Source organism: Neolamprologus multifasciatus, chromosome 12 (genome assembly GCF_963576455.1).
Source record: "Neolamprologus multifasciatus chromosome 12, fNeoMul1.2, whole genome shotgun sequence".
NCBI classification, from domain to species: Eukaryota; Metazoa; Chordata; class Actinopteri; order Cichliformes; family Cichlidae; genus Neolamprologus; species Neolamprologus multifasciatus.
This window is the reverse complement of record NC_140450.1, coordinates 20,842,007-20,865,489: the sequence shown is the minus strand read 5'-3', so window position 1 is coordinate 20,865,489 and position 23,483 is coordinate 20,842,007. Positions and strand designations below refer to the sequence as shown.

General features: G+C 38.8%; 1 protein-coding gene across 3 annotated transcripts in view; it reads left to right on the top strand.

The window, feature by feature from the left end:
* edil3a (EGF like and discoidin domains 3a) overlaps positions 1-23,483 on the top strand; it is a 124,431-nt gene that overhangs the window by 19,046 nt on the left and 81,902 nt on the right. The window contains exons 2-3 of one of the 3 annotated variants that reach the window (XM_085181369.1): positions 12,215-12,241; positions 22,394-22,522. In XM_085181369.1, coding sequence (XP_085037495.1) covers positions 12,215-12,241; positions 22,394-22,522 — 156 coding nt within the window. Of the gene's footprint in view, positions 1-12,211; positions 12,242-22,393; positions 22,523-23,483 lie in introns of all 3 variants that reach the window. The other 2 variants (XM_085181368.1, XM_085181370.1) reach the window with 2 other exon arrangements.

Below are 23,483 nucleotides of genomic sequence, written 5' to 3'. Positions count from 1 at the left end.
AGTAAAAAAGCTGAACTAATATCAAACATCAACAGACTTAAATTTCCTTGTTATAAAGTAAAACCTGACTGAGCCCTTTGTTTGACCCCCTTACTTCCAGTAGATATAGAAATCTGTTTAACTCAGAGGGGGCGGTGTAAAGGAATGTGCTCACCAACTGTCTGACTTAATAGGAGCACCTAAGGTTTCTTTCATCCTCAAATGTCCCTGCAGCAAAGGCGTAGATATCGTCTCTCTGGACCAGGACCTTCGATAAGCTTTCACAGACTTGGTGGCCAGTGTAAGCTCTGTTATCGTTTACCCATTTCATCTGTGTGATGTGCTGCTTCCTTTAGATCTCTCTCTTCTGTCTCGCTTCTCTGGTGACTTTAATTCCAGTCCACATTCCTGTATGTTAATTTTTTTCTACTTCTCTTTGTGCCTTTATCTTTATAAGGCAGTTTCTGAACGGTAGTCTGCATACGTGTTCAGCTTACCAGGACCACACTGTCTGTCTTTATAGTTTTCCATGGATGTTTAGCATTTTCAGCCCTCTCAAACATATTCGCTCTCTTCTTACTTTCCCCTCCCTGAGGCCAAACCAAGTTTATTCCCTCTAGCTATTACATCCAATTAAGGAGGAGTGAGAATTTCACCCCTCCTTCCTTTTCTCTACACTAACAATACAGTGGAATGAGTCGGGAGGTTCTCCTCTCTTGTTTGATGTGAACAAATAATTCTTTAGCTACACACTTCAAAAGGAAACCAAGATTTAGTTTATATTTTCCCTGCTTTGTCATTCGGTGAACACAATGAAAAATGAGACCTCTTGACGTGGATTGATTCCTTTTTAATTTCAGATATTCTCCTCCAGCTTGACAAATACTACAGTAGTTTGATACTATAATAGAGTAATTAAATTAAATTAAACGGGTCACAAGTTGTAATCATGTAGCCAAGCTTCCTTGCTAGAAGCAAAGAAAATACTGGTTACTCAATGAAATTTGTGATACCAAGGTTTTTTTTTCTTTTTAATAAAGAGTAGAGCAAGATGGCACTGGTGTTGAGGTGGTTTAAATAGCATAAAACATACAATAACAAAAGTGTAGGGCGCTGGTTTATCTCAGTGGGACGAGCAGGCGACTATAGCTGCTGGCCCGGGTTCGAGTCTGGCCCTTTGCTGCACGTCTTCTCCTCTCTCTTTCCTTTCAGTCTTTACTATATCTATTAATGGCAGAAAAAAAACAGCGTAAGTGAAAGGTGTATATATTTGACAACACTTTTTATTTTAAATTTTCCGAGGGAGAGTTGGTTTCTGTAGGCTAGTAGATGTTTCTCAGCTTCCCTCTTTGACTTTAAGCCAAACAGAGCACTTTTTAGACATAAATAATTATGATATTCTGTTAAATGAACACTGTGTATTAACACTGTATTAACTTGTAGCATTGAATTAACATTGCATTACACGTGGGCAGGCCTGCTAACTGTTGTTAATATTAATCATAGCTGCTAGCTATTACCTTAATGATAACTTAACGGATGGCTAATGTGGTAATCGTATCACTGCTAATAGTTAGATGGCTAATGTTAATGTATGCGTTGGCTTCTTTAATATTTATGGTAGCTGTTCAATTGCTTGACTTTCCTCTTAAAGTGTTGTTCAGTATTGTGAATGCCAGCTACTTCCATTACTAGTGAGTGACAGAGCTGCGTGCCTTCCTATCTGCAGTAGAGCTATATGTTGTAACAACAGGAGGAGGCGAACACAGCACGCATCCTGCTGTGAACGAGTATCTAAGCTGATACTCTAATTGTTAGTATTTGAAAACCCTAACATAAGCTTTGGTCTTATGTATCAGTATCACAGTGTGTAACAGTATTAGGTGTGTTGGTAATATACAGGGTGGGCCATTTATATGGATACACCGTAATAAAATAAAGAATAAAGTTACATTGAAACCAAGCACACCATTGTTTTTCATGTGACATTACCAATAAGTTTGATGTGTCACATGGCCCTCTTCCTATTGAAAAAAGAAAAGTTGTATCTAAGATGGCCGACTTCTAAATGGCCACCATGGTCACCACCCATCTTGAGGAGTTTGCCCCCTCACATATACTAATGTGCCACAAACAGGACTTTAATATCACCAACCATTCCCATTTTATTACGGTGTATCCATATAAATGGCCCACCCTGTATATGCCAGTCATGCTGACTTACAGTGTTGTCTTTTTCCTTGTTTTTTCCCCCACTATTTATGAGCCAAATCTCTGGATGAACAATTCTTCTACCTTCAGAGGCCCTTCTGTTGAATATAAAGCACCACCGCACACGGGGAAAGCTGTCCTGATGACCTTTAAGCGCCTTTTCCTTCTTCAAAGTCTGTGCCATCAAAACATTCTTTTCCTACAAAATAATTTTTAGGAACTAAACAACTACTGTGATCCTGGGCATTGTTTCTCATACTGTCAGTGTCAAGTAGTGAATTTTATATATAACAGATGGCGGCTCTGGTAGGTGTTTGCCTTAAGTACATCCCAAAGCCCATGACAGCAGATTTCTGTGCCACAAATTATACAACTGACACATTTGACAGTTTAGTGTATCATATGAGTGTACAGGCGTTATACAACCTGACTTAAAAAAAAGACATAAAAATAAAATAAAACAAATAACCTCACTGTGTCAGTTCAGCTGTTCTAGAGCTTTTATTATTTTTTTGTGAAAGACAATAGCAGTTAACCTTTAGAGTTCCATCTCAGATAATTGAAGTAAACACAGGTTTCTGATACAAAGGGGTGGAAAATTACCATAAAATTTTAGGAAAGAGCTTCTGCTGCATAATGGGGTTGTGCGCTCTACCACTCAGGGACCTCATTTGCTTTTGTTTATTGGTTGTACAACACCCCGGCAGAATATGCTCTGCATACATAAGATTGAAAACAGCTTTATTTTAAAAAAAATAAATAAATCACCAATTTATGAGTGGAGATGCAAATCGCATCTACCTGAGAACAATGTATAAAAAATGGCCATAGCTACCACGTCACTCACCAGTTTGTGGGTGACATAATGGCGACAATGTCATAGACTCATTATAAAGCCTTGAGATGAGTTTTTTTTTTAATAGTTTTTTTCAATCACAATTTCTGAATAATTTCCTCTTCTGACCTTTAAAATTACAAACATTTACAAAATGGATTTAATATTTTATTCAATATGACCAAAAATGAAATGAATCACTGAACCCAAAAGAATCGCTACTCCTCCTGCTGTATTGTTCAAATTACTTTAAACTTTTATAGCTGCGGAGCTGAATTAACTACTATCTCACTGATGTTCTGGTTTATGAAAGGTTTACACCAGTTTACAGCAGAAGAACCAGAGGTTACCTGGCCATCTGTTCTTTTATCAGTTAGTTTTGTGATATTATATTTACATATTAAAGTCTTTGCCAAGGAATCTCAATAAACAGAGTGTTAGTCAATTAATGATTGTTTTTTGAAGAGTATCAAAAATTAAAATGCAAATGAATCGTTTTGTTATGGCACCGAAAGGCACTTGCTTGTTTTAGTTTTCTGTCTCTTACCTGTCAATCAATCGCATTTCATTTGTAAAGGGTTTCAGTAACCAGCATGAGAGTTTTCATTTTATTGATAATTGCCTGTTAGGCTGTCATATGTTTTTCCTGTTACTGTATTCTTGGGGTAGAATTCGATAAATCATACAGACTAAGTTACCTTCAAGAACATATGTTATTTTGTTGACACTTTGTTTTGCACACTGACTCTAAGACTAAGAAACATATCGATTCCATGTCAAAAAAAACAGTATGAATCAAACCTTGGATATGTCTGCGCTCTGTATTGACCACATTACAAAAACACTTCTCTGCAGACAGACTCATCCATGGGGTTTTCATTATCTTATGCTTGGAATAGCAATTTGATGCTCTGTTTGACTGAGCACCTCTTCCACATGCATTCACATACAGTTTGTCGTATTATTAGTTTCAGGAATTTTACATTTCTTTTTAATTGAATTTTTTGAATCAGTCATACTTAAAAAAAAAATGAGAATCTGTCTTATATTACGGCTCTGTGTTTGCACACATCAGTTTCTTAATTCTGAGCACAATATGTACCTTGTGCGTTTTTGATATTGTGAATATGTTGCCATATGGTTTGAATACTTGCTACAGAAAAAGAAAATCCTTATATTTAAGTTTCCTAAACTTGTGTCTTGAGAGAGACACATAATTGCAGCAGATATATGAATAACATAGCTAAATGCCATTGTCATACAGACGCACCAGCCACTAGCAGCCACCAGCAGGTACACCTTAATAGCACCTGGTTGGATCACCTTTTGCTTTCAGGACAAATTTAATTCTTTGTGGCACAGATTTAGAAAAGTGCTGGAAACATTCCTCAGAGATTCTGGACCATATTGATATGATAGCATCATGTAGCTGTTAAAGATTTGTCATCTGCACATCTATGATGTGAATCTCCCATCCCAAAGGGGCTCTATTGGATTGAGTTCTGGAGACTTGTGGAGGCCATTTGAGTACAGTGAACTCATTCTCATGTTCCAGAAACCAGTTTGAGATTATTTGAGCTCTGTGAATTGGCATGTTATCCTGCTGGAAGCAGCCATTGGAAGATTGGTACACTGTGATAATAAAGGGAAGGACTTTGTCAGCAATTGGCCCAAAGATTGCCAAGAAAATATCCCCCAGGCCATTACACTACCATCACAGGCCTAAACGAGTGATACAAGGCAGGATGAATCCATGCTTTAATGTTATTAATGCCAAATTCTGACCCCCATCATCTGAATGTCGCAGCAGAAATTGAGACTCATCAGAGCAGTCTGTGCAAATTGTAGCCTCGTTTTTTCTTCTTCTTAGCTGACAGGAGTAGGATCCAGTATGGATTTCTGCTGCTGTAGCACATCTGTTTCAAACTTCAGCATGTAGTGCGTTCATGCACTTCTCCATACATTGGCTGTGGTTACTCGAGTTACTGTTGTCTTACAATAAGCTCAAAGAAGTCTGGCCATTCTCCTCTGACTTCTGGCATTAACAAAGGCAATTTTGCCTAGAGAACTGCCGCTCACTGGGTATTTTCTCTTTTGGACCATTTTCTGTAAACCCTAGAGAAGGTTCTGTGGGAAATACTCCAACTACCATGCCACATTCAAAGCCACTTAAAAGTGGCTTTCTTTTCCATTCTGCTCAGGTTGAACTTCAGCAGGTCATCCTTTATTTTGATGACTAAAGAAAGCTAAAGTTGCGTATTCTTGTCACACTGGCATTAAACATCATTGCATTAATTATGGGTCCACTGTACTGGTCTAAGGCTACAAAGCCACAAAGCCACAGGGCAATGGACAGCGACTTGTCCATTGCCCTTTCCACCGTCACTCCACAATGCACAAGAATTGTTAATCCTCATATAGTCTTTATAAAACTTGCACACAAAGATCACCTAACAGATCTTTGCCATTGTCCTGAAGGTCAACTCATACTTATCATTTTATGAGCACTTTTCAGTTTTGACAAGAATCGCTACTTCTCCTTGGCTTTTGATAACATAGCAAGATTAATTTGTCTTGGATATGACTCTTTGTGAGTTTCTCCGACTTCATTTTTTTGCAGTACAGTCAGCAAAACGCAACTTTCTTTGTGTACTTTGCACATAACAGCCACAATTCACATAACCTCTGAATTTTGATGGATTGTTTATTTAAAAAATAATTTTAAGCCACATGTCCTGTATATCCATTTAATAAAACAGTGTAAGTATTTCTGTGCTGTATCAGGAAACACAGCTGTACAGCTGAAGTATTTTGCCAGAAACCTTCCAATGAGATTTTTTTTTCATACCTCCTGCCCCATTTTTCACAATATACCTACTCCTGTTTTATTACATAGAGGTTGTAATGGTGCATAAAGCATCCCTAGAAGTCATATGAATTGTTGAGATGTGAGGGATAAGTGTCTGACATCTTTCTGTAGGGAGGTGCCTTTCTTTTCCTTTCTAAACCACATGTCAAAGAGCCCCACATTAATGGTATACTTTACCCTGCACTCCTGCTCCGCTGACAAAAAAGTAAAATGAGGATGGATGGGTTATTTACTTACAGAGAGATGGTGCTTACCACTCCACTTGATATAAAGGGTTGTGCTACTGCATTCTTCCTTGTCATTAGTTGGAAAACAACTAATGATAAGGAAGTGCCTCAACAATGCCTCCCTAATTATTGTTGGTATTGTGTCTGTGAGTCATTTCACAGTTAGCCACCCACTCCATAGCTGGATGATTTAATGTTAATAAGCACCGTAGTGGTGGAACAAACACTTTTAAGGGTGCTCTTATGTGGGAGATAGAGGTGCAATGAGCATCTGTTCATGGTTTGTGGGTGTGTGTTTGTGTGTTTTTGTGGAGCACAGGGAAAGGTGATATCTTTAGTGCAAATGTAGAACATGTATAAAGGCTGCCATATGTGCTGCAGTGCCACTAACTAAATCCTATTTGCAACAAACCACTTTAGACATTTGTTTCTTTTATTCACTGTGAGAAGAAGTAAAATGATATTTTCACGCATAAATACTGATGGGCTTCATGGGAAGCTGTGCTGATATTAGTAAATGCCTTATAAGCGAAACAAAGTCTCAAGCGTTTACACTTTCACTAGTCCAGACGACTTTTCTAAACATCTTAACCATGCAAAGTGTAAATGATTATTGCCTGTATTGTGTCTCATAGAAATGATACCTTTACCTAGAATCACCATTTGAAGTAGTCTGTGATGATTTATGACATTGCTAGTCTGCAGGTGACTAGAAGTGTGACTGCGATAATTACTATTGCTCATTTATGGCTGAAAACGCATGGAACCTTTTAAGCTGCAGGTTGAGTCATGCACTAATTAAATGCAGGTCTGTGGCAAATTAAACTGGTTTGTGTGATAATTTTATGGATTTTTTTTTTTAAAGCTACTGTATGCTAATTAAGGCTGAACATATCTCCTACTTACCACCAAATGTTGGGAAGAAGCATGGGAACTCCAACAAAAGTTTTACTGCTTGAGATAACTACAGTAGAGCTACTTGGCACACAGAAACAGGATTTGTCAGCTCCAGCAAGGAGGTGTCTGGGCTGCCATCATTAGCACTGACAGCCGACTGTCATATTTGATGCTACACTGCTAAATGGGAATACGATCCATTACCCGGATCGTTTTTCGACTTTGCCGTGGCTTCACTGGTCATGACAGTGAGAGTGATAAGCTTTACAGAGCCTTTATTTTCGACAGAACTCGGGTTAACCTCTTTCTGGTTAACATTATTGGGTTTTCAGTTGATCAGCCCTAATTAAGCACTAAAAAAGTTTGCAGTAGGTCAAACTAGGTATAGCTGAAAGGCAACCTACTGAATCAGATCAAACTTCTCCATTAGCTTGTTATCTCTTAAAAAACTGGATAGTAATTTGCCTTACTGATGGAAGGGGCATCCACTCAAACACCCGCTGGATATCCTTGTAATAAACTACCATCAAAATGAGGTTCCTACACAACCTTTCCAGGATACAAAGCACCGGTGAGGGTCAGTGTCAACACAACAGCATAAAACAGTCGGTGGCTCCCACGACTGTGTAATGCACTGCTATCATAATAACAGTGCAATCATTGTGTTAACCCCTTACCCTGACAAATGCAGGTACATCAAAACAATAACGCTGTCTTTAGTATTAAAGTGTTGAAGGGCTATAAGGTTAATTGTAATGGTTAGGAAAAAACACTGAAAAATACATTAAATATTTCATGCAACCTAGCCCCACTCAAAGTCCAAATGTATTTATCGATTCACATTAAGCCTAACAGACAAATAATTCTCTGTTTCTTTGCTTTTGTTTTAGACGTTTGCTCAGCAGCAGTTTCTGGAAAATGACTGCTGGTTAACAATGAACCTTAATGGAGAGTGTAACATACTGACTGATGGAAACATCAGTCAGTATGTTACACTTGCTCTGTTGTGTGTTAGAAGACATTCAATTGGGAATTTGGCTGCAGTAAAATTCTCTGTACACAGAGAATAGAAGAAGAATAGAACAATAAATAGATGTAAAGGGCTTACTTGCTGACAAAAAGAAGAGTGCAAAAATGAAGCCATGAGTTTGATTTGCTGCTTTGGACGTGCCAGGACTTTAGAAGGCATTATTTACTTTCCATCTTGTGGAACGTGGTGTTAGAAATGCCTTTCATTTTTGGCACAAGTGTAGAACTTTGGGACATTGCAGATGTGACTTTTACTTACATGTTAACATTAAAAAAAGTAAATAAAAATTCAGAATAACACTTTTGCCTTCTGTTATGTGGAACTGGAACAGGGTCAGTTTGTGTTTTAACTTTAAATTTTCTAGTGAACTCAACTAAGGGGGTGAAATTCTTCGTGAATCAGACTGAGTGACCGTGAAGGCCATAGAATATAATTCACATCATGTTATAATCCTCAGCCTTCAGTGACCAGGTGTGCATTATCGCTGAACAGGCTACGTACTGTTGGCATTCTTTTGGTCCACATTGCATAACCCTCAAGGTTTTCATGGATACGTTTATGTGTGTAAAACAAGCTGTAAATACTAAACGTCACAGCCATTTAACTCTACTAACTAAACTGTACTAACTGATTTTTGTTGGTCAGTCATTGATTTAAATGCTTCTTGCAAACAAAGTTACTAAATCAAAATGGCTTATCATATTAAGGAATGTGAGTGTACTGTGTACATATTTACCTATCGTGATAAAAAAAATTGGTGAACCCTATTGTTTAATATATAAAGGGGTATCTTCACCCTTATATGAATGTGTATGTACAGTATGCATGCTCTGCATAGTTTTTATGCTTGTTCATCTTGTGCACTTGCTCCTCTATCTCCACTGAACACCTTGAGGTCATATCAATTCAGGAAAGCCTGACTGGTTCCTATTTAGATTATGGATGGTTATTACTGCCTCCTGGCTGTCAGTCAGATTAAACCAATATGTCCCGGGATAGAGGCTTATCATCTCACAGAGAATACCTTCTCCTGGTAAGAAGGAGGGGCCATTTAAATAAGCCATCTCCAGAACCTTCCATGTTCTACAAATTTATTAATGTGGTCTGAAGAAATATCAATGCATCAAGTATTTATTGTACACCAATATGCTTGGTATTGCCCTTGTCTGTCAGTTTACTTTATGGATTTGTCTCAATAATATAGGACTATACCACAAGAATTACACTGTTGTCCATTCCTGTGTTTGCTCCTGCAGTAAACAAATATAATACCAGGTTCAGGGAGGGGAAAGACAAGGCAGCGAAAGGAGTGCATGGGAAGGCAAAACACACACTTTCAAAAAGTTAACTGTGTGCATGCAATGTATTTTTGTGTCTTCATATGGGAAGAACTCACAATAAGCCATACTGTAGAACAGGGGTAGGCAACTCCAGGCCTCGAGTGCCAGTGTCCTGCAGGTTTTAGATGTGCCCTTGATCCAACGCAGCTGATTCAAATGGCTAAATTTCCTCCTCAACATGTAGTTCTCCAGAGGCCTGGGAATGAACTAATCATTTGATTCAGGTGTGCTGACCTAGGGTGATATCTAAAACCTGCAGGACACTGGCACTCGAGGCCTGGAGTTGCCTACCCCTGCTATAGAATGACCCACGTAATATTTATAGCTTGCTGGCTAGCAGAACAGCTGTGTTTTTACCACTTTTTGATATAGGCGAACCAATAGATTTTTAATAGATCCAGCCAATGGAGGGAGTACTCTGGTAATCTCTAATGACAGCTTTTGACAAGATTTGTTGGATTTGCAGGATTTTATGAATAGAAAATATATCAACATTCAGTTTGTCAGTCATTTTTGAATCAGCATACAGCAATTCTTTGTTTTCTGTTGTAGAGATTTCATCTGATGACTTTGTTTTAACATTTTAGCATAAAATTAGAGGCACTTTCTCAAGAATGTTAGTAACAGTTTTTAAGGTGTGGTTAAGAATGATATTTATTGAAACAATGCCTATCTGGGTAGAATTCATGATAAGAACACAACCATTATGATGCCAATAATTTACTGTTGGCATTAAACACATCACAATCAGACCTCACATGCATCATAATTCAGACTCCCTCCCTAAGAGGTTCAGCATTAATGCACGACATCATCTCTGCTGCTACTGATTTCAGGAAGTCAGCGAATAATCTGACAACATCAAAAGTGACTCTACCTCGGTTTCCCAGTCAAAACTTTGCACTTTCACCATTTCAGTCTAGCTGAACATGTAGGTAATCTTTAATATATATTTTTTATTATTTATTTAAACCAATAGTCTATTTTTTGTCCACAGTTTATCCTGATGCTCACCGCTGTGGGAAATAAGCTATGTGATTCAGCTAACACTGGGTGTTTTGTTATTTTTATGGAGAACACCAACAATTAGGGACATAAATTTTGCCAACCCACTGTACTTTCAATATTTTATGCACTCTTATGATTCACCACTTCAACACTTGGATAAACATAAAACCCATCCTTTTATGCATCTCTGTCTTCTCAGCATGTGTATTTATGTGTGGGTGTGAATAGTTGTCTGCACTCTGAGGCATATGTTGGTTTTTTTTGCCTTTATCAAGTGTGCAGTTTTGTGTGTGTGCACATTAGTGTACTTGTGTGTATGTGTCTGAGGGCTTGCAAGTGTGCGTCTTGACCCTTATGGTAAGGCTGAAGAGAAAACGGGAGCAGAAAGAAAACCACACTAAGTGAACCGTGGAATGCGCTCGGTTTGGGGATTACATTGGCCCGTGTGCATGGTAAAACACAAAGGAGAGCTTCTGCTGCCAGGCAGATGAGAGGTTGAGAAAGTGCTTGGCTTTGACTCTGTGTGGCTTCAGTTGAAGCTTTCTCTCACAGTCAAAGCAGCATTAAAGGCTGTGGTTCACTCTTTAATTGTATCTGTTTATCACATTTATGACTAAGTGAATAATTTTTCCCTTCAGTTTACAGATGCTGTCTTGATTCAAATTGTATATTTCTGTCTAAAGAGTACCACATCTAGTTATCCACTAAATAATTTGCTAGACATTTAGGAGATGTGTTGAATAAAATAAATAAAAAGAAAACTTATTTAAAATCCCCCGAGAGCACTTTATTTGATTTCCACATCCAAAAACACCACAGGGAGCAGAACCTGACAGAGCGCTGATGTTTGGTTTATAAAAAGAATAAAATCTGGTCTCCAAATGGTTCTGCGTGTTGTGGCTGGAAATGAAACAGATTTCTCAGATGGTTTTGTATATATTTGCACCTGTGTGCAATGCAGGCACTCTATGTCTGCTTTTCTGCTTATGCAGGCTTCACCCTCTCCATATGTTAATGTCTAATTAGTATTCAGTGCTGTGGATGAAAAAAATGCTCATGACATTGAATCATACTTTAATTAAGCAAGAATTGGTAAGCAACATCATTAGCTATTGAGAAATAATAGACGCGGATACTTAATATGCTCTGTACAGCAGCAAATCTCAATACATTCAGGCCTCGTTTGTCCATCCATCCATTTCTGGTAACACATTCTGTTCATCCCCAATAATAATGACAATCATATTTATCATCCTTGAATCTGATGCCCTCGGTTGACTGCCTCTGCATCTGTGCCCAACTTTTGGGCACGTCTTTTGGACCAATTTCACAACTAGTGATGGAGACAGAGGGTTGTGGTAATGGTAGCAGACAGGCCAAATCTAAGCCACAAAGCTGGACTGGGTCTTGGGAGCCAGGGATGCAGCTAGTAAGTAAGTATGCCACAGGGGCTAATCCTACATTGGTCCAGAATGATGAACACATATTAGGGAAAGGTAACAGACCAGGACACGTGTATTGATGGGGCATCAGATGTTACACTGTGCCAGGTTACGTTTCATGGCAGCACTGGAGAGCATGTCTGTTGGCAGGATATTGCACCCTACAGGTAGCAGGTGTGTCTGCCTTCACATACTGTGTGCTCAAGGGAATTACACTTAAATGAAACTTTGCACATGATAGCACAAAATGTAATTATCAGTATAGCTGAATCTGTTGCAATACAGCTGCGGCATTAAATACATAGTTGTGATGAAGCTAATAGGAATTTTCTCTCTTCCCTTTTCCCCCTTTTTCTCCTTTGTGTCTCAACAGCAGCAGATGGTGAGGAACCAACTTCAGCAGGTGGGAATTTTTTATGCTTGGTAACGTGATTTCCATTCATTTGTTTTCATGCAAGTGTGTGTGTGTAGAGGGGGAGATAGAGAAATGGAACGAGCCAAGCCTCGTCCTTCCTTCATTACTCCTGAGTCTAATTCCTGCATTGACTCCCTGCTCATGCCGGGCCAGAAACAGTCATGATTACATCATTTAGCATCTCACTTCATAAGGCAGTCCTATTTAAACTTCCTCTAATAGTGTGAATCTGAGAAATGTCTTGTCTTTGTCTAGTACAGAGTTTTGAGATTGAGCTCACAGTCCAATTTGGTCCACTGATTGCTTTTGCATGACTGTTTTTCAGTGGAAATGAAATATGGTGGATACCTGAGCCTTTATCATATTTCTCAGGGTGTTTTTTTGTCCTTGTGTGTGAGTGCTGATTTTATAATCCATTTACTTAAAAGCAGCATTAATCCATAGCAATTCCAATATGTTTATTCTAGAGTTAATGCAGTGCATCCATAAATACATGCCATTAGCGTCAGTCTTGATGTACATTGTATTCACTCCCTATGGAGTGGACTGAGTGTATTCTTTTTTTGCTGGCTCCAATAGATGCTAAAGTACTTATCTCTGAATTATCATATAGATGTCAAAATCACATTTTTAAGGTAGCATATTTGGTATTCCAAAGTACTGCTTCTGATTATTGAAATAACTAATGTAACAAGAGTTTTATTACAAAAGCAAGACCACAGAGGACAACAGTAAACAAGAACCTGATTTATCTTCATCAGTGATGTAATTAAAATGTCACTTCACATCCTCGGGAAGTACTGCAGCTGAATATATAATTCCTCTTTCGTTGCATCCTCAACATCTACAGTAATTGTCTTTGTCTATGTTTCTTTCATTAATGTTAATCCCTGCTGGTTTTTTGGAGATCAAGTAGGTTAAAAAAAGAATGATTTATTTAGATTAGACATAATACCGCAGGAATCAAAGTACTTTGCTGCAGCAATGCAAAGAATGTGACACAATAGACAAACTAGACAGGCGTCTCAAGGGAATATGTAAGTCCAGTGACTGCTGTTTACTTTTGCTACTAAAATATGTTTGCCTGCTGTATAAACTACTTTTTGGCATCAGCACCTTGCTCTTTGCACAAATACCTATCATAAATCCTTTTTTCCTAAAAGCATTTCAAAGCAACTTTTCGTGTATTATACTCACTTCAGATCAGAGCAGTGAGAACACGGCAAGAAAAAATAATTATGGAGTAAGAAAATGAACTGAATTAGGTATGACTTGTGACCACTGACCTGGAACTGGACTGAGACAGAAAATAGGACAGAGTGATGAGGAAGGCCAAATTGCTCATGACAAGTTTGAAGAATTTAGCAAATCAGCTGCTATTTCACAGCATTTCATATCCTTACTCTACACAGCTTTCATACTTTGTCTCCATTCATACAAAGGGGGATATTGTTTGCTGTGTTTGGTCTGTGTTTATTATGGTTATTTGGCAGTGTATGAATACTGCCAAGTCATCTACACGGCTTCTCTTTAAAGCGGTGAGTTTATTCTATAAAAGTATCGTTTATTAAGCACCTGATGTGTTTTATGAGCAAAACCAATTTCATCAAAAAAAAACCACACGAACACGGCTGTTCTTTGATCTGCCTCGGTTGGAGGAATTTAAACTTTTAAGGCCTTTTTACTTCCATTACTAATTGCAGGGGCTGCATAAATTACACTTTAACAAGAAAACTATATATTTTCTGAATTCTGTTCGCCAAACCTTTATTGCACAATCTCATGGGTTGCAGCATGTGCAGTCAAAATACCATGGATACTACTGAGACCGAAGAAGCATATTTGAGCATATTTAATTGTAAAACTAACATTTGCCAAGTAGAAAGTTGAATATTAGCTCTCCAGTGAACAAGTTAGAGCCAGCCTTTGTCATATTTTCAGAAATGTTATTGGTAGACTGGGAATTTTATTCAACATATATAATTTAGATTTTGCTAATAAACATTGGAATTTTTAGAAAGTTTTTAAGAGACCCCTGCGAGAAAAGGTACGGCTCTGACATTTTCATGGCATTTAGTCTCTGACAAGACAGCCTTCATTTCTGCTTTTCTTTGGATCTTTCTAGAAGGATGGTGGTCTTCAATGTGACCTCTTCTTTTGAGTGACATATTCCAAAGCATTTTTGTTGCTGCACGAGTCTTACTACTTTTACCTTCAAGTGCATTTGTCTGACATTGTCAAATCCTGATGGGCGGAAATAGGAGAGTGGGAAGGGCACAGGAGAATAAAAGGCCAAAGACTCACTAAAAGCCCAACCGTCCGGCGGCTCACGCTGAGAGCCTCGATGTAATATTGGTGGTGCAGTGCCAGCTTCCATCAGTTGAAATGCAGGATGGATGCAGTGACCATGAGCCCATGAGCCGGTAAAGTCATCATACAAAAAGGCTAGGTTAAAATAGATTTGACGCAATTAGGGCATATCAGATGTCTCAGCAAAGTAGCAGGGTGCAGCTTCTGAGCTGAAGAGCTTAAATGTAAATTTCATACTCTTGAGGCAGGTAAAATGTGTGCGTGTGTGTGCATGTGTGTGTGTCTTCTTTAAAAGATATTATGAAAGCCTAACAGTGTGGTTGAATCCTGGCTTGTCATTGTTAACTGGGGACTGTTTAAGATGGCAAAATTGGAACTGAAATTCAGAGTTGACAGTCACACAGCCATTTCAGTTTTGTTATTTACATGTCTACCAAATTTCACTTTTTTAATAGCAGTTGTTGATCTAAGTAGGGTAAGGGCTGCTCTGTGTTGCTGTCAAAAACATCAGGAGTTGCGTACTAATATTTGTGGTGCCAGATTAAAAGCCTTTCCTCCCATGTTGCTGCACAGTAACTTTTTCCTTGGGATCAGCAGAAATATGTCACATGGGGACAATACTTTGCCCGACCTGCCCATAACCCTAAACAATGCATGTAACCCAACAAGCAGTAGGAAGATATGTTAAATGGACTGATTCTTATATAGCGCTTTTCTACTCTCCTGGAGTACTCAAAGCGCTGCATACAACATGCCTCATTCACCCCCACTCATACAAGCACTTCTAAACTCAAGTGCAACTAATAAACATTCACACACATTCACACTCTGATGAAGGCTTCAGAAGGCAATTTGGGGTTAATACATTATTCAGATTGTACATGTTGTTCTCTTTGAGTCTAGAAAAAAACATAATGAACGAGGGGCTCTGGGTTCATTCATGTCCATATAAATTCAACTGACTATTAATACCTCAAGCTTTTCAGCTCATCTGTGCTTTCTAAAAATCGACTGCTATCGTTATTATTAGCTGTATCACTTCTTTCAGGCTAAGCAGAGTATGTGCAAAGCATAAAATACTGTCTCCCAAATGCCTGAATTCTTATACATTTGGGGAGAGCTAATGCTTGTGACAGCAACTGTGACAGAGCACATACGTAGCCTTAAGCCTGAAAATGTCAAATCTCTGTGATTGATCTGCAAGGAAACAAAGGATGCTTTCCTGTGTTTAACCACTGGTCAGGATTTCACAACTGATTGATTGGCCTCTCTTTGCAGTCAGAAAAGAAATCACAATGCCCATGCTGGGCACAACACATCATGCATCAATCACTATGCAAGTCTTGGCTTGTACAGCAGGGCAGCAGCTAACATTTAAATTCCCAAGAAAGCTCCCAGTGTTTCCTCCTTGCATTATCCACAGTGTTAGGATAGTTACTATTAATCTGTAAATATTTATTATTGTGCTAAAAATACAGTGAGTAATGCAATTATAACAAATTCATCTTAAGGTGTAATTCCTCCTAAAAAGTATTTGAATGACAGAGTCATCACTGCTGCTGAACAAGCTTTACTTTCTACAGCGATGTTATGTCTCAGTCACCCAGGCCCAGAGACTGGTTGGTTAAACCTCTGCCAGCCTCTGATTGGCGACTGGAGGTGTCTGCTGCTGTGTGTAGTCAATTGTAGTTTACATGGAAGATGGCACTTTGTCTGAAAACATACCATTTAATCTCTAAGCTGTAGTGAAACTTGAAAAAGTGCGCCACACACTGAAATTTGTGACCGTCATCAATCAGCACATTTCAGACAGCGCAACTTTTACTTTGAAGGTGAGCAATTTTCATTTCCTGTTTTCTGCACTTTTAACAGTTTCACTGCTATTTTACCAAGTAGTTTGTGTTTGCGCTCAAGTTGGCAAACAGTAACTCTGATTACAGTTACATTCATTTAGTGATTTAACTGAAACTACAGTGGCTTGCAAAAGTATTCGGCCCCCTTGAACTTTTCCACATTTTGTCACATTACAGCCACAAACATGAATCAATTTTATTGGAATTCCACGTGAAAGACCAATACAAAGTAGTGTACACGTGAGAAGTGGAACGAAAATCATACATGATTCCAAACATTTTTTACAAATGAATAACTGCAAAGTGGGGTGTGCGTAATTATTCAGCCCCCTTTGGTCTGAGTGCAGTCAGTTGCCCATAGACATTGCCTGATGAGTGCTAATGACTAAATAGAGTGCACCTGTGTGTAATCTAATGTCAGTACAAATACAGCTGCTCTGTGACGGCCTCAGAGGTTGTCTAAGAGAATATTGGGAGCAACAAAACCATGAAGTCCAAAGAACACACCAGACAGGTCAGAGATAAAGTTATTGAGAAATTTAAGGCAGGCTTAGGCTACAAAAAAATTTCCCAAGCCTTGAACATCCCACGGAGCACGGTTCAAGCGATCATTCAAAAATGGAAGCAATATGGCACAACTGTAAACCTACCAAGACAAGGCCGTCCACGTAAACTCACAGGCCAAACAAGGAGAGCGCTGATCAGAAATGCAGCCAAGAGGCCCATGGTGACTCTGGACGAGCTGCAGAGATCTACAGCTCAGGTGGGGAATTCTGTCCATAGGACAACTATTAGTCGTGCACTGCACAAAAGTGGCCTTTATGGAAGAGTGGCAACAAGAAAGCCATTGTTAACAGAAAACCATAAGAAGTCCTGTTTGCAGTTTGCCACAAGCCATGTGGGGGACACAGCAAACATGTGGAAGAAGGTGCTCTGGTCAGATGAGACCAAAATGGAACTTTGTGGCCAAAATGCAAAACGTTATGTGTGGCGGAAAACTAACACAGCACATCACTCTGAACACACCATGCCCACTGTCAAATATGGTGGTGGCAGCATCATGCTCTGGGGGTGCTTCTCTTCAGCAGGGACAGGGAAGCTGGTCAGAGTTGATGGGAAGATGGATGGAGCCAAATACAGGGCAATCTTGGAAGAAAACCTCTTTGAGTCTGCAAAAGACTTGAGACTGGGGCGGAGGTTCACCTTCCAGCAGGACAACGATCCTAAACATAAAGCCAGGGCAACAATGGAATGGTTTAAAACAAAACTTATCCATGTGTTAGAATGGCCCAGTCAAAGTCCAGATCTAAATCCAATCGAGAATCTGTGGCAAGATCTGAAAACTGCTGTTAACAAACGCTGTTAATCTGACTGAGCTGGAGCTGTTTTGCAAAGAAGAATGGGCAAGGATTTCAGTCTCTAGATGTGCAAAGCTGGTAGAGACATACCCTAAAAGACTGGCAGCTGTAATTGCAGCAAAAGGTGGTTCTACAAAGTATTGACTCAGGGGGCTGAATAATTACGCACACCCCACTTTTCAGTTATTTATTTGTAAAAAATGTTTGGAATCATGTATGATTTTTGTTCCACTTCTCACGTGTACACCACTTTGTGTTGGTCTTTCACGTGGAATTCCAATAAAATTGATTCATGTTTGTGGCTGTAATGTGACAAAATGTGGGAAAGTTCAAGGGGGCCGAATCCTTTTGCAAGCCACTGTAGTAGTAGCATTAGCAGCTAATACTTTCCAGCAATCAGCAACACACAACTTACATTGTACATGGTGTGTGTTTGTGTGAAGAAAACACAATTTAATGGCACACCATGTTTACTCCCTTGCCTTTCCTTGGAAAGTTGCTTCTTTTCTCTAAGTAGTGTTTGGTTTTTCCTCTCTGTTGCTTCCATCATGGCTCCCAGTACTTAATCCTTTCTAGAAATAGGCAGCTGTTGGAGTGAATAAGGGATTTCCTTCTTTTTTTGTTTATAGCATTAAAAAACACTTCTTTCTTAATGAAAATCATCATCCTCTTAGTTGAAAAGTTTGGAGACTATAAACAAACTTGTTTCTTTTTTTAAAAATGTTTTTGTAACTATTATTTTCCCAAGAAATTAGAAACAGAATGCAGTTTTGTTTTGGTTTATGTGTTTTGTAAGTTTCTGAAAAGTTGTGTCAGTCTCAGCCCACCGAGGGCACGAAAGTAGCTGTTGCAATTTTCATGTGGTGTTTTCCACTGGCGAGACAATTTGCTCTCTCTCAGATGAATAGTTTTTGATATTATATGCTGAGTGGATGTCAGATTTTTGTATGTGTGCTAATGTGATCTGGCACCTGATCCTGACTCATAACAGTTCTGCATTTCCTCAGTTTTTGGCTTATTTTTAACTCCTACCATAAAAAGTTTGCTTAATTTCCGGCACATTGCGGCGTTTTTTTTTTCTTCCTGCTTTTCTTTTTTTTTTGACAGAAATTATGAAATCAAATGTAGATGTCATACTGAACACTCTTTGTATCTCTCTAACACACTAACTGAGAAACCATTCCCTCCCTCTTTTCTGTCTCACTAACTCCTTTTGTCCCCACTTTTTCTGTTTTATGCACTTGCCATTAGAGATGCTGTCAGTACAGCATGGTGCGACTACAGATCATCGCATCAAAAGATCCCTGAAACCTGTCAACCCCCTTTCTCACAGTGAGCAGGTCCTCTGTGAAAGCTATTATACAAGCCTCTGTTCAACTGATTATCCACCACTCTGATTATTGCTAATACAGGTCCAGGCTTTGAAATAGCGTGACTTCGATAGGATTACCTCATTTGAAATTCACACCTAGAGGCCTACTAATTCCAGTGAGAGAACAATAATAGGGTCGGTAGTGATTTTGTATTTATTTGTTTATTTACTTCATTTTTTTCCTATTCTTTTTATGGGTTGGGGCTAGTGTGAAATGGTTGCCCCGTTGATATAGTAAACAATTTAAGGCTGCAGCTTTTTACTTGACGTTGTCAAATGTTGTGCTCGTGGCTGCTAATTTGTCAAACTGACTTAAGAGGGCATGAGATTCTCACCCTTGAGACTTCTTCTTGTTTCCCATCGCTTAAAATGAAATAAGAGACCTGTCAAAGCACAGTTTCCCTGTCAACTCTAAGATATGACTGTAAAATGACTGGAATAGAAATTGCATCACAAGATAGGAAACTTACAAGGGCATGCTGATGGAAAGAATTCGGATTTGCTAGTTCTTTTCTCAGCAGACTTTTTTAAACTTTAGAGTCATGTTAGATATCATTACTAAATGCAGATTGTGCAGTCAGCTCATGCTGTTGGCAATGTGGTAGCTATTGTTTATAGATTAAAAAGCATGAAAGATAAATAGATTCAAAAAAATAAATACTGTACTAAAATTAGCCCATTTTTGTGGGTCCCTTACAAAGCTCCCTTGCTGTTGCATTATATAAATATCAATTAACTGGTTCACAGGTAACATGGTCGTATTATAATGTACTACATTTGAAGTTTTGTGGATATAAATTAAATCAAAATCATGCTTTTATAAGCTGATTTAGTTGCATAAATGCTAAACATGGGTCATTTTAGCCCATGGTAGCTGGTTGCTTGGCAACATGACAACGTCATGATATAGAATAAGAACCTTCATTGGCTAAAGATGTCTCCCGTATTTGGTTGCTGTACTTGTGATCCTGTAGGAGGAGTTTGCGGACAGGCAGACGATGATTTTGTGGTTTATAATAAGATTTAATCTAAACATTACATTCTACAATAAATGATCAATTGACATGTACCTAGCTAGCACCCAGATGCCTGGGTGTAGGCGTGGGTGACGAGGGTTGACATGCAGCAAGGAGTCTGGGGTGGATGCAAGCCTGGGCTACCACAGTAAGAATTCAGCCTAAGTGCATGGTGCACACACATCACTAGGTGAGCAACGAACACGCCCCATCAATCTGCAAAGTTTTGACAGACTCAGTGCAGTTGTACAACTCAATGTATAAAAGATTAGACAGATATTGGCAGGTTTTTGAGTTATGAAACCTACAAGCTTGCATCTAGGCGTCATCATTAACATTTTGCCCCATGCTGCAGGCTAGTTCATGAAAGATTTTGAATGTCACAGTTTTGTGGGCATTGCCAGTTAATTAATTCATTGCTGTATCATACACAACAGGTTTTGTTATAATAATTTTTTATTCATAGCCTTAGTTATCATTATGGGTTGCAAAGAGATACCATAACGAGAACAAAAACAAAAAGAAGAAAGAAAAAACAGCAACAAACATGGAAAGAATCATGCTCCAACAGAGTTATTAATCATTACCGGCGTAACGCTGAGGCGTTTTCTGTTTTTTCTTTTTTTTTTTGCTTGTTTTATTGAAATTCTTTCTATTGTTTGCTTAAATCCCAAAGCATGAATTCTCTAGTGGCGAAGCTTCCCAGTGTTCTGTGCACCCAAATATTGATGAGAAAACAATGGTAATGATGAATGGGGTTTTGTTTACACAGCATGAATACATGTGATTTGTGGCTATGAATATGAATTCCCTTGCAAATTAGTGTTTGGCTCATAGGAGCCTTTTGTGTTCAGAGCAGCACTGACCCTCAGACAGGGTACAGCATAAGCGTTTGATTTTCTGTAGGAATGCTGAACTGTGGTTATCTGTGCACAACATGGGATACTTCAACCAAATGGACAGATTTTATTGGTGGAGGTCATTTGCACAGCACTGAAAGGAATAAAAACATCCACTGAAGCAAACTCTGCAGAAAACAGTACGTTCCAATACAAATGAAGTGACTTAAAGGATTGCCTCAGTTTATTAGTAGAGTGAATTTGCTACAATTTTCTGAAATTCAAATGATGTTGCTGTCTTTTGGTAATGCTTTTGTGTCACAAAAGCACTTTGGAACACCAAAGGGCAACAAGTATCTCAATAAAAAAGCTATTTCAGTCATTTGAGTTAACAATTTAATGTACATTGGAGCAAAATAAGAACAGCATGTGACCTTTTTAAAATGTTTTTTGCACCAATATATTTATAACTATTAAAGACAGTGCGTTTGTGCTGGCCATTCTGCAGCACATTCACAACTTTAGACTACACCTTATATTGTTCAAACCCTCAGAGAATTGCTGGTTGGCTAGCCTGCCCCTAGTATTCAGGACAGCAGCAGTACTTTCACAGTGGCAATCACTTGAGCAATCACTTCTTCAGAGACTATTATTATGCTCTGTGGAGTACAAATTCAGTACAGTATTAATAACGATTCTCCATTTTGGGGGACACATGAACAGAAACTCTTAAAACTGGTGAATTGTTCACCACAATGGCCACTTTTCATTAATTAAAATAATAATAATCTTGTTTCAAATTTAAGTAACTGCTTAGTCAAAACTCGACTTATTTGTGTGAGCATCTGTGTGTGTACGTATGTGTGGGTGACGCCGTGGGTACATTTCAGTGCATAGATGGTGGTGCTCCATTTTACCTTGCAGCTAGTCTGTGCTTTTCGCTTAGCACTGTGAGAATGAAGTGTTGCCTTCCTGGAGGGGACACATTCAGTGATTTCTAGACGGTGCCTTGGGCCGCCCTCTAGACAACAGACACCAGCAGCAGTCACTGAAAGACAGACTCTCCCGACACTCCTTTCATCCTCAGTTTCTCCTGTCAAGCAGTTTTACTTAAACACCACCTCACAATGTCTCCCAGTGTACCTTATGTATTAAAACTGTGTGTTATTGTGTGCTATTAAAAACTGTAGATGTGTTTAATGGGACACCCATTGTTTAGTTTATTAGACTACTGGCTGGATAACGATGTCTAAGTACACTTTTGTAGCATATACCAAAATTACTGTGGAATATTATCAGCTGCAATTTGCTCTTGTGTGTACAGTTAAATTTGTTTTTTTTAAAAAAGCCACCCCCATCATCGATGTCTGTTTTCTTCTTTTTTCTGTGCAGGTCCTTGCCATCCAAACCCTTGCCACAACAGAGGAACGTGTGAGATCAGTGAGACCTACAGGGGTGATACCTTCATTGGTTATGTGTGCAAGTGTCTACCAGGTTTCAGTGGAGTTCACTGCCAACACAGTAAGTTGGACCAGCCTCTTCCCTGTCCCTTATTTAAAGTGTCTCGAACGATTATGGAACTTAATATAAAGTCAAAAGGTTCGCAAGGCCTCTGTGTCTCCTTTATGGCATTACCAGGAAGAATGATTGGTCTGTTTGATCACAACGATTTTCTAACAGGAGTCAAATAATAACCTTGAGCAGTGACCAGATGTTGAAAAGCTGACAAAAAGTAAATTCCTGGTGAAAGGACGAGTTCAGCAAAATGATAGTGAGTTCAGGAGAGAAAGGAAGCGCTGAGCTTGCTTCCTTTTGTTGAGCATGCTCTTAATAAAGGTTGGTGTCAGAGGGTTTGTGCTGCCTGTGAGATAACTCTCGACAGTATGTTAGACTGGGAACACTGTTCTCATCCCATGCACAATTTATGCTGTCTTAGGAACTGACCTTTTGAACTCTTAAACTAGCACCTGGAATATGGGGACAAGGGTAATGACTGCAATCATGGGGTACAAGCACATTTGGGTGTGACCAACACTATCGACATCCTTAAGCTATTATTGAGAACGAGCATGTAACCGACTGTCATACAATGCAACTGTGTGAGTGTGTTCCTGGCCCACATTTTAAAAAAGAAACAAAACGGTGGCAAGTCAGATATATAATTATTTTTCGTTGAACAGCAACATGCATAAATTCACGTTTCAAAGCTTCATTCAGTTCTGACAGAATGAGTCTGTTTCACTTTAAGTATTCTTTGTAGTCTCAGCAGTTTTTGCAGTCAATTTAATAACAAAAATGTTAATAATACTTGTAGCTGCTCTTACAAAAATGGTCTGTTATTAAACAGGACCGCTTAAGCTGAGCAAATTAGACTATTTATTTGAAAATGAAAAGTCATACAAATGTGAGGTAGCATGGTGGTGTGTTGGTTAGCACCGTTGCCTCACAGCAAGAAGGTCCTGAGTTTAAAGCAAATGGCCAG